Genomic DNA, 12,624 nt, shown 5'->3' with positions numbered 1-12,624 from the left:
GGAAGAGAATGGAAAGAGCAGAGACTTGATCGATGATGGTGCCAATTGCTGGTCCAGATGCAACTGCAGGAGGAAGAAGATTAGTCCCCTAGGGGAAAAAAGCCCCAGACTTAACCTAAGTGATGTTAATCTTTCATATCCAAAAATATATCTTGGAGGAAGTGGCCCTATTAGCCTTGAGCATCATAGGAATCACAGATTAGGAGATGCCTCTGTCGTTCCGAACCTGGGCTTCAACGGCTACAATATGCTGTTAAAACCAGCAACAGTAGAGTGAGATGGCAAATCAGCCCTTAGCAGTTTGGCAGGGCCTACAGACTGTCTTATCAGGTTAGAGTATGACATCTGCTTGGGCCAATCTGAGACAATGAGGATCACCAGTATGCCTTGATCCTGTGGGGCAGGCCAAAAAGAAGTTACAGGAGAAAGACACAGATCAGTGTGAACTGTCCCTGCAGAGTCGCTGCTTCCACCAGTGGATCCTTGGACCTGGATAAAAACCTGTCCAGGTTGTTGCTGTGCCTGGATGCCAGGAGGTCCATATTAGATATCACCAACCTGTGACACAGGTCCTTGAACACCTCTGGGTATAGAGACATTTTTCTCGAGTCCAGATGCTGCTGGCTATGGAAATCTACCTGTCAATTGTCTATGCCTGAAATGTACACAGCCGACAAAGCTGGAATGTGCACATCTGCCCAGAACAGGATCTGCTCTACCTCTCTTGCCACAGAGACTTATTGTTCCTTAATGATGGTTCATGTTCTGGATCTCAGACTGAATCCAGATAGGATAACCCTCCAACAGGCAGGTTCAACACTGAATGGATAAAAATCACCTGAAGTTTCAAGTTTATTGGGAGAAGAGTGTTCTTCAACTAAATCTACCCCCCCAGGTCAGTCTTGCTGGTGTCCATTATAAAAATCTTCCAAGAGACAGGAAGAAAGCACTTCCCTCCTTCTTCCTCTTCTAGACTCCTGAGCCACCAAGCCAGATCCTTGGTGTCAACGAATCAGCCTGACCAGAAATAGGCCTGACTTGTCCCACAATGACAGAACATTCTGTTGCAGAGGTCTGGAGTGAAAACTGGCAAAGGGATCTGCTTTAAAAGATGCTATGTTAAATCCCAAGACCCCCATGCAAAAATGGAGAGTTAGATGGCTTCTGGACTGAAGAGGTAGAACCTGAGACCTGAAAATCTGAAGCTTCTTCTGGGGAAAGAACACACTGGCCTGAGAATTGTCCAGGACCAGATTGAATCCACCAGATCTGACATTGCATTCTCTCATCAGGGAGACCTTCTGGCTTTTGTGGACATCAAAGATGCATACTTACATGTTTCCATTATTCCAGTGTACCAACATTTTATCAAGTTAGCCCTAGGGCTCCAGTACTACCAGTTTGTGGTCCTGTCATTTCTTTGGTAACTCGAGTGTTCAATAAGAAGTGCAAGGAAGCAATATGCTAAATGCAAAGAGTAGTACATCACAGAACTTTACTGAAGTCAGACCAGTACAAGATGGATTCTAATTGGTTGTTATAGGTACTGCACTTGGAACATAGAGCTTTTCCATATTTTGATTTTACTAAGGCCGCGTACACACGGGCGGATTGTCTGCCCAACTAAGTTCGTCAGACAATCCGACAGACAATCCGTTCAATATTTGCATGAACGGACTTGACCACACACGATGAGCAGACAGTCCGCTGAAAGCGTGCGTGATGACGTGTACAGCACGTACGACGGGACTAGAAAAACGACGTCCTATACACTGCAATGCAACCTTCGGCCGTGTAAATCCTTTCTGAGCATGCGCCATACTTAGTCCGTCCAACTTGCCTACACACGAGCGGACTGTCCGCTGAAACCAAGTTTGGACGGACAAAACCAAGTTTGAACGGACTGTCTTACGGAAATTCCGTAAAAGACTTTGTTCGTCAGATTGTCCGCTGAAAAAGTCCGCTGAAGCCCACACACGAGCGGATTGTCCGCTGAAACACGGTTCAGCGGACTAAGTTGGACAGACAATCCGCCCGTGTGTACGCGGCCTTAGTGTTGTAGAAAAGTGCAACTAAATGTTACTGTACCTTTTCTAGTGAGAAAATTTGATGTTGGAATCCATCATTTTTTTTAGTTGCTTCCTCAGATAAAGCTTTATATTTCTCTGCTTGGGTCTGCTGTACATTCGCTGTTCTCTGTAGTCGTACACGTTCCTCCTCCAGTTCTTTTACACGAGCCAGAAGTGTTCGATTTTCATCATCCTGTTGATTACATAAAAACAAAACAAAAAAAACAACAACATTAATGGTGGCCAATAAGCAACATAATTATTTAATAGAAAAAAAAAAACAGTTAATGGGGTTAAAGATTGTAACACTATACTGTGCTAATTCAGCTCTCCAGACATGCATTACAAGCTACAATGCACAACTTTTAGCTTAAGTTTGACTTGTCTGGCAAACAATGCTCAAATGCTTAGTGATCCAACGGATAATAAGTTGGAATTCCTATTTTAAAAAAAACACTTTTTTCTATGGCAGATTGAGTGTCTCAGCCTGCGCTTACAGTAATTGGTTAATCGTTGAGAGACCAATTTAAACAGGTGTTCAAGGTTATCCTGCTCAGCAGGCCCAGGATCTGGCAGCTTTATGTTTGCAATAGTTGCTATGAGAGATTCTATCCTTCAGGCTCCTGGCTAGTCTTCCTTTTTGCTGTGAAACAGCTATTTGGGGATGTTTCGGATAATACATCCAAAGAAATTATAGTGGAAAAAGTACCCCTTTTGCCATTTAAGAAAAGGGGTAAATGTATTTTCATTTTAAAGCTCCTTCTCCTGTGCCAGGAGCATCAGCCTCCAGGCAGTCATGACGGCTTCTGCCATCAGGTTCAAAAGGTAATTTTCATTTAACCCCAGGGACAAAAGAGGTCTTGGGGAAGTAACCTACAAGATACTGAAGCCTCCTTATTCTTATTCTGCAGTTCTCAAGGATCTGGCAGGAAGAGTGTCGAGAAGAATGGGGGACTTCCTCAATAGCTCCAAGGTACAAACTAATACTAGTAGTTCTCATGCGGCGTACACACGACCGGACTTTTCAGCAGACTAGGTCTGACTTCTGGCGGAGCTCGGACGGACTTTCCGAACGAACAGACTTGCCCACACATGACCGGACTTCCCAGCAGACTAGGTCCGCCGGTCTTCCCGATGGACTTTCAACAGAGTTACGACGGACTCCCAAATGAATGGACTTGCCCACACACAGACTAAAGTCCATTCATTTTGAACGTGATGAGTTACGACGGGACTAGAAAAGGAAGTCAATCTCGTCGCTTTTATCGGCGAGATCAACACCTTGCGAGCCCCGTTGCCTGAACTGTACCAGGCATGCCCTCAACATGGAGGGTGGGTGCTTTGGGGGCCCCACCCCAAAGCACCTTTTTCCCATGTTGATGAGGACAAGGGCCTCTTCCCAACAACCCTGGCCATTGGTTGTAGGGGTCTGCGGGCGGCGGGGCTCATTCGGAATCCGGGAGCCCACTTTAATAAGAGGGCCCCCAGATCCTGGCCCCCACCCTATGTGAATAAGTATGGGGTACATCGTACCCCTTCCCATTTACCTGGGGGAAAGAAAGTCAATAAAAAAAAAAAAAACACACTAGACAGGTTTTTAAAGTAGTTTATTAGGCAGCTCCATGGGTCTCTTCCGGCTCCACCACTCTCTCCCGCTCTCCGGCCTTCTCTCCCACTCTCCGATTCTTCTCCCGCTCTCCGATTCTTCTCCCGCTCTCCGATTCTTCTCCCGCTCTCCGATTCTTCTCCTGGGATCCTCTGCTATCTTCTGCTCTTTTGCCGCTCTTTTGCTAGCGGTGGCCCGGTCTCTTCTGTCCTCTTCTTCCCTCTTCTCTTCTTCCGATGTTGACACAACGCTCTCTCCCGCTGTGTGTGTACACGGTGAGCAACGACTTATATAGGCATGGGGTAGGGTCACCGGGTGATGTCACCCGGTGAACCTGCCCCTAATGATGGCACAGTCCCAGCATGCCTCGGGACCCCGCCCCTTATGATGTCACCGCATGGGGCATGCTGGGACTGTGCCGTCATAAGGGGCGGGGTCACCGGCTGACATCACCCGGTGACCCAATGCCTATATAAGTCGTTGTGCACCATGTACACAGCATTACAGCAGGAGAGAGCTTTGTGTCAACATCGGAAGAAGACAAGAGGGAAGAAGACAACGGAAGACACCGGGCCACCGCTAGCAAAAGAGTGGCAAAAGAGCAGAAGATAGCGGAGGAGCCCAGGAGAAGAATCAGATAGCGGGAGAAGAATCGGAGAGCGGGAGAAGAGGCCGGAGACCAGCAGAGAAGGCCGGAGGGTGGGAGAAGAGGCCGGAGAGAGCGGAGTAGTCGGAAGAGACCCCCCGAAGACGGAAGAGACCCCCGGGGCTGCCTAATAAACTACTTTAAAAACCTAGTGTGTTTTTTCTATTGACTTTCTTTCTCCCGGGTGAATGGGTAGGGGTACGATGTACCCCATACTTATTCACATAGGTTGGGGGGGCCAGGATCTGGGGGCCCTCTTATTAAAGGGGGCTCCCGGATTCCGATAAGCCCCCCCCACATACATTTACCAGATTTTACAACCACTTTAAAATCTGTCCCCATTTGTATCTTGACTGAAGAGATCCCAAATAAAGGTCAGTTTTCTCACATGAGATGTGTATGATTGGATGATAACTATAGTATACACATTGTGTTTTTTAAAGCAGTATAATATTTCCAATACAATGCTCTGTAAACAAAGGTTTTACCTCAAAGACAATTTAAAAATAAAATGAACCAAAAATGCACCAATTAATAAATAGAGAGTCCCAGGGTTTATAGATATTTGCTTTGAACTTATGAAACTTAGTTTAGTGTGAATGGACAGTTTTTAACCACTAATTCTGCAGTTTTCATTTACAATTTGGAATTGGATCTTTTGCAAACTGGAAAAAACTAAAACATGTAATTAAATCTGTGTATTTGCAGCCTGATATGCATAGGTTACCTACTACCTGGGTATGATATTTGCTTTTCAAGTGGCATTTTTTTCTATGGCTAATTTTTTTAAAAACATAATGCTTTGGAGAACTAATACAATTTAACCACTTAAGCCCCTGACCAATTGTCAGCCTAAGGACCAGAGGTCTTTTTACAATTTGGCACTGCACTGCTTTAACTGGTAATTGCGCGGTCATGCAATGTTGTACCCAAGCAAAATTTGCATCCTTTTCTTCCCACAAATAGAGCTTTCTTTTGATGGTATTTGATTGCCTCTGCAATTTTTATTTTTTTACGGTATAAATGGAAATTTTTGAAAAAAAAAAAAAGATATTTTCTACTTTTTGTTATAGGAAAAATTGAATAAACTCAAATTTAGGCCAAAATGTAATCAGCCACATGTCTTTAGTAAAAAAAAAAAATGTCAATAAGCGTATATTTATTGGTTTGCGCAAAAGTTATAGCGTCTACAAACTAGAGTACATTTTCTGGAATTTACACAGCTTTTAATTTATGACTGCCTATCTCATTTCTTGAGGTGCTAAAATGGCAGGGCAGTACAAACCGACCCAAAATGACCCCATTTTGGAAAGTAGACACCCTAAGGAAATTGCTGAGAGGCATGTTGAGCTCATTGAATTTTTTTTTTTGTCCCAAGTGATTGAATAATGACAAAAAAAAAAGTTTACAAAAAGTTGTCACTAAATGATATATTGCTCACACATGCCATAGTTATGTGTGGAATTGCACCCCAAAATATATTCTGCTGCTTCTGCTTCTCCTGAGTATGGGGATACCACATGTGTGGAACTTTTTGGGAGTCTAGCCGCGTACGGCACCCCGAAAACCAATCACCGCCTTCAGGATTTCTAAGGGTGCAAATTTTTGATTTCACTCCTCACTACCTGTCACAGTTTCGAAGGCCATAATATGCCAAACACAAAACTCCCCCAAATGACCCCATTTTGGAAAGTAGATACCCTAAGCTATTTACTGAGAGGCATGTTGAGTCCATGGAATATTTTTTATTTTGCCACAAGTTGCGGGAATATTACAAACTTTTTTTTTTTGCACAAAGTTGTCACTAAATGATATATTGCTCACAAATGCTATGGGCATATGTGAAATTATACCCCAAAATACATTCTGCTGCTTCTCCTGAGTACGGGGATACCACATGTGGAGGACTTTTTGGGAGCCTAGTCACGTACGGGACCCTGAAAATCAAGCACCGCCTTCAGGATTTAAATATAAAACGCTACAAAAAAAACTGTTAGCGATCGCAGGGATCAGGCCTGACTCTGTGAACACTGCTCGCAGTTATGTGTTTAGTGTTATCGATCGATACTGCACTTGGGTGGGCTGGGCGGAGGGGAAAAACGCAGGTGCTAGCAGGTATCTGGGCTAACAATGCGTTTTTTTGGAACCCTAAACTGCTGGGGACGCTAGTATAGATCTGATCAGATATTGATCTGTTCTGATACTATACCACTACGGGAGGTGTATGCTTTGCGCGTGGGTGTTAGCGGTACTGGCACAAACCTAGTGCTGCCTGGGGCGACGCAGACCCTATCTGACCCTAAAACCTAATTGATATCACCCGCCGGGTGATCAGGGGGTTAAACCTTTATTGGGTAATAAATGGTGGGTGCCCTGATGCTATAAAAAGCAAACTAACTAACCAGCGTCACCCGTAACACTTATACGGTGATCACTGGTGAAAGGGTTAACTAGGGGCAATCGGGGGGTTAAAACCTTTATTAGGTAGTATATGGGGGTACCTAACGCCATAAAAACCTGGTGGTAAACTTAAAAAATAACTAGCTACCTAGCGGCACCAGTGACACTAATGCAGCGATCAGAAAAACGATCGCTTAGCGACACTGGCAAAAGGGGGTGAAAGGGGTACCTGGGGGCAATCAGGGGGTTAAAACCTTTATTAGGTAGTATATGGGGGTCCCTGATGCTATATAAAAACCTGATGGGGAACCTAAATAACTAACTGGCTAACCAGCATCACCAGTGACACTTATACGGTGATCGCTGGTGAAAGGGTTAACTCTAGGGGCAATCAGGGGGTTAAAACCGTTATTAGGTTGTATATGGGGGTACCTAACGCTATAAAAACCTGGCGGTGAACCTAAGGCCGCGTACACACGCGGGGACTGTTCGCTCAACTTTGTCCGCTGAACAGTGTTTCGGCGGACAGTCCGCTCGTGTGTGGGCTTTCAGCGGACAGTTTCAGCGGACAGTCTGCTGAACAAAGTTTTTCGGAAATTCCGAAAAACTGTCCGCTGAAACTTTGTTTCAGCGAACAGTCCCCTCGTGTGTAGGCTTGTTCGTCAAACTAAGTTCCGCGCATGCTCAGAAAGGATTTACACGCCAAAGTTTGCATTGCAGTGTATAGGACGTCGTTTTCTAGTCCCGTCGTACGTGCCGTTCACGTCATCGCGCACGGTTTCAGCGGACTGTTCGTTCGTCGTGTGTGGCCAAGTCCGTCCATGCTAATTTTGAGCGGACTGTCCGCTGAAACTGTTTGACGGACAAAGTTGAGTGAACAGTCCCCGCGTGTGTACGCGGCCTAAAGAATAATTAGCTACCTAGCGGCACCAGTGACACTAATGCAGCGATCAGAAAAATGATCGCTTAGTGACACTGGCAAAAGGGGGTGAAAGGGTTACCTGGGGGGCAATCAAGGGGTTAAACCTTTATTGGGGGGTAGGGGGCTACCCTGGACCTAACACTAACTGCCCTGACACTTTTTACAGTTACAACTGACACTAAATGCAGTGATCAGTAAATAAATGATCACTGCAATCAGTGACACTGTGACTGGAAGGGGGGGGGGGGCGGGGTGATCGGGGGGTGATCAGGGGGTGACGGGGGTTAAAGTGTGCCTATGTGCACCTACATGTCTGTGTAGTGTTGGTGCACTTACTAGGATGTCTTCTCTCCTTGCCGTCCGGTCAAAAAGAACGCCTCGAGGAGAGTGACATCACTTCCTCCTGCCTGTGTTTACACTACACAGGCAGGGGAAGCTTCTCATTCGCCAGGAGCGATCGAGAGGGGATGGCCGTTGGTTTCTGGGATCATCCCGGATCGCTCCTGAAGCGAAACGGACCGCCGCAGCCAGCGGGAGGGGGTCCGATCAGACCCCCCACCCGCTGGAAGGCAGGCATGTATGGGTACGTGCTTGTGCCTGTCCGTGCCATTGTGCCAACGTATTTTAAAAAAACGTACATATGGATTGAAGATTATTGGGGTTATTTACTAAAGGCAAATCCACTTTGCACTGCAAGTGCACTTGGAAGTAAAGTCGCTGTAGATCCGAAAGGGACATGCAAAGAAAATAAAAAACAGCATTTTAGCTTGCACATGATTGTATGATAAAATCAGCTGAGCTTCCACTCATTTCAGATCTACCCCTTAGATTTAGAGCGACTGCACTTTCAAGTACACTTGCAGTGGAAAGTGGATTTCCCTTTCGTAAATAACCCCCATAGACTTGATAAGCAATTACAAAATTCTCCTGAGCTGTCTGGCAGGGGAGGGGACCTGACCTTGCTCTGCTGCAGTTTCACTTTCACTTATAGGTCTCCTCTTCCAAACTGCCCCCCCCCCCTTCTTCTAACTCCCACAGATTAATACAGCAGTACATTGTCCAGGTAATCTAAGACCTGAAAGACCAGTCAACTGTACTGAGCAAATGTAATGTTGTTAGTGGTACAGAATTAGAGCGGTTCTAAAGGCTTAAAGTTTTATTACCTTAATGCATGCATTAAGGTAAAAAAAATTTGTGTTTCATGCGTCCCCCCAGCCACCCCTTATAGCTACCTGAGCCCAGGCCCAATCCAGCGATGTGCACAAGAGCCGAGGCACTCCCGACTCTGTCTCTCCTCACTGCACAGATTGATAGCAGCGAGCACCATTGGTTCCCACTGCTGTCAATCACATTCTGTGATGAGTTGGGGGGGGGGGGGGCAGGGATGAGCTGCCCTGTTTGTGTCAATGTAGACATAAAAGGCTGCTCAATTTTTTTTTTAAAGATTAAAAAAAAAAAAAATACAAAGTGGCTCGGGAGCAAACCCGCATGAGTGCCCCTATGGGAAGCGTCTTCCTATGGGGGCAATCGCAGAGGAGGAGGACAATACCATAGCACACCACAAGTAAATATGATACGTTTGTTATTTTAAAGGAAAAAACCCAACAGGTTTAATATTACTTTATGGCAGGCCATAAATGTTGTGATTTCTTTTTTACATGCTGATTGTACTCAAATTAATCAATGGATCGACTTGGGTACAATCAGCTTACCCATAGATGTTTCAAGTCTTGGCTGGTCCCTGCTGAAAACGGCTGAGATTCAAACCATCTATGGACGGCTTTAGTTACTAGAGTTCCCCTTTAAGATCAAAGGAGTAGTTTTGCGTTAAAGGAGTTGTAAACCCTCGTGTTTAATGCATAGGATGCATTAAGGTGAAAAAACTTCTGACAGTGATCGGCCCCCAAGCCCCCCCCCCATTTTTCACCTGACCCCCTTCGATCTCTCGGCGGAGACGTGCTATACCTCTCTGCCTGGGGTTCTTGGCTCTTGACTGGATAGATTGATAGCAGTGCAGCCATTGGATCCCGCTGATGTCAATCAAATTCAATGATGCAAGCGCCGGGGGGGGGGGGGGGGGGAGGGGGGTCCTACATTCTGCATCTATGGACGCAAATGCTGGACTTGGGAGCATGCCCGCGAGGTAACTCCCCGGGAGATCACTTCTCCTAGGGGGGTTATACGATGCTGGGAGGAGCTGATAGCACCGCCGGAGAACCTGGAAGACGATGATCGGGGCCACTCTGTGCAAAACGAACTGCACAGTGCGATGCATAGTAGTCCATTTTGCTTTGCCTTTGCAGGGAATGAAAGAGGAAGTAAACTCATCAGGGTTTACTTCCTCTTTAAAAAAAAAAAAAAACTTTACAATCACTTTAACCTGACAGGAGTAAATACAGGACCTTTAGACCAACTGTGCCAACAGGCCTGGAACATAGATTTTACCTTTTTATTACATTCATGTGTTATGTTGTCTAACTCCTCTTGCATGACTCGTAGCTTTGCTTTCAGGAATCTAATTTGAGCTTCTGTGAAAAGAAAACACATATGCACTGTATAGATAAACTATTATGTATGCACACTATACTTTGCAATGTAAATCTCCAAAAGGTACGTTCAGTTGCGGAAACATTTTAAAAATAACTGAATGATTTTTCCCAACTATACATCGATTCGACTAAAAGTCGCAAACCATAGATCTCCCATTTAACAAGCTCCTGACTGATTGTGTCAGGGAACTGATCACAAAAGGATATTTTTTAATACATAGTTTCGAATTGTAATGTATAGATCACATCTTTCCCAAGTACGAAACTCAGCTTTTCTTTCACTTGAATTTTATTGGAAATTATAAGAAACATAGACACTTACACAATGCAAAAAAAAAAAAAAAAAATGTACAATAACAGGTATAGATTCAAAAAGGGTTACCCACGGCAAGTATTGAACATTAAGCAATCAGGGAATGATAAAGAAAATAACAAAGCGACATTAAATTGTAAGGTGGAGAAATATCAAAGTCATACTTGAGAACGCAAAATGCTTCATGTCCTATAAGAGGCCCCTTCAACTGGGAACGACAGAACTGAAGGCGATATCATCGTCCATGGGACCAAAAAGGGGTACCGTTCTTGCCTGTGGGCAAAGGGCTCATTCCGAAACAAAGAGGATCAGAAATAAGAGATGAAGAGACAGAGGAAAGAGAGGGGAGGGAAGGGGGCATCCTGTCCCGGAGGCTCGCTACAGACATATAAGCGCACCGTTATAGATTACAGTTCCAGGAAGCGCATAGGCGGTTGTGTTGGTGGAAAGTAATATAACCAGGGCTGCTAGGTATGTAGAAATGTATCATGGGTATCAGCAAAACTAATCTTTTCAATGAATTAATCAATGAAGAATCACTTGTTAGTGATCACTTTATCCATCTAATGCTACAGATATGACCACCATAAGACCCACATCTCTTAGTACTGTGAATGAATTACCTGGTCAGACACACCTCTTCCCTTTCTATAAAATACAAGCTTGTGTACTGAAGTTTGTTTTGAAAGGTAAGGCTATTAGGCAGGTCATAGATTATGCAGTTTTCTTTCCTTCAACCACAGGTTAAATTACAATCGCTGTGCTATTGTATTCTGACAGCAGGAGGTTTCCTTGCCGTCAGAATACAATGATCACTACCGGCGGCTATGGCAGTCGGTAGTGATTGTATGGAAAAAAAACCTGACAGGCTGGTTGTACTTGTACAACCAGCCTGCCCTTAGACGGATCAAAATTTGGCCAGTTGCCACTGAACCGGCTGAATTTTGATCTGTCCATGTCCAGCTTTACTCAACTTTGCCAGTGCAGGCCTGTTTAGGTGAAGTTACCTTTTAAATGTACAGAATGAGTGAATAATAGGATTTTTATAACAGCTTGCCTGTAAAATACTTTTCTTTAAATACATCATAGGACACAGAGCCTTCAGTATTTACTTAGTGGGTTATAGCTACCTTCAGGTGTTGACACTGGTACACCCAATACAGGAAGTTGACGCCCCTATATATATATATATATATATGTGTCCTATGATGTACTCCAAGAAAAGGATTTTACGGGTAAGCTGTTATAAAAATGCTAATTTTCTTTATCGTACATCATAGGACACAGAGCCTTAAGTATTTACGTAGTGGGACGTCCAATAGCAATGCTACTTGAGGGGAGGGAGATACAACCCGTAGGGTACCCTCAGACCTTGAGGACCTATACTGCTGCCTGCAGCACACTGCGCCCAAAGGCGATATCCTCATTCCCTTCTTACATCCACTTGGTAACATTTTGTGAATGTATGCACTGAAGAGCAAGTTGCGGCCTTACAGATCTGAGCCATGGAGGCTTGGTGACACACTGCCCAAGAAGCACTAACTGCCCAGGTAGAGTGCACCTTACCTTGAAAAGGGGGAATGTTACCCCTTAAATTATAAGTTTGAATTATAACTTGCCGAATCCACTTAGCGACAGTGGATGCTGCTTGTCCTTTTTTAGGACCCTCTGGCAGAATAAATAAGACATCAGTCTTACAAATCTGAGCAGTTGTCTTTAAATAGATTATCACTGCTCTCACCAAATCAAGACAATGTAGTGACTTTTCTTCCCTGGAACATGGTTTTGGAAAAAACAATGGCAGGACAATATCTTGGTTCAGGTGAAAACCGGAAACCACTTTTGGCAAAAAGTCAGGACGAGGGCGTAACACCACCCTGTCATCGTGAATCAAATATGGCTAATTACAAGAAAGAGCAGCCAATTCCAAAATCCTCCTTGCTGAGGATTATAGCAACCAAAAATACCAACTTCCTTGTCAGAAGGACTAAGGGAATATGTTGTATTGGTTCAAATGGCTGTTCAATTTCAAGTCCCAAGGGTTCAAGGGAGGTTTGACTGGTGGATTAAGCCACATCACCCCTTGCATAAAACCCCGGATTAAAGAATGTGTAGCAAG

The 12,624-nt window shown here is 44.6% G+C and overlaps 1 protein-coding gene across 2 annotated transcripts in view; it reads right to left on the bottom strand.

The window, feature by feature from the left end:
- Positions 1 to 12,624, bottom strand: part of TEX9 (testis expressed 9) — a 138,528-nt gene that overhangs the window by 55,873 nt on the left and 70,031 nt on the right. For both annotated transcript variants that reach the window (XM_077473878.1, XM_077473879.1), the window contains 2 exons: positions 10,089 to 10,171; positions 2,089 to 2,262 (listed from right to left, as the gene is read on the bottom strand). In XM_077473878.1, coding sequence (XP_077330004.1) covers positions 2,089 to 2,262; positions 10,089 to 10,171 — 257 coding nt within the window. The remainder of the gene's footprint in view (positions 1 to 2,088; positions 2,263 to 10,088; positions 10,172 to 12,624) is intronic.

Source organism: Lithobates pipiens, unplaced genomic scaffold (assembly GCF_037356315.1).
Source record: "Lithobates pipiens isolate NorthernLeopardFrog02 unplaced genomic scaffold, aLitPip1_a1.2 Scaffold_8, whole genome shotgun sequence".
Classification (NCBI taxonomy): Eukaryota; Metazoa; Chordata; class Amphibia; order Anura; family Ranidae; genus Lithobates; species Lithobates pipiens.
This window is presented reverse-complemented; position numbering and strand designations above follow the sequence as displayed.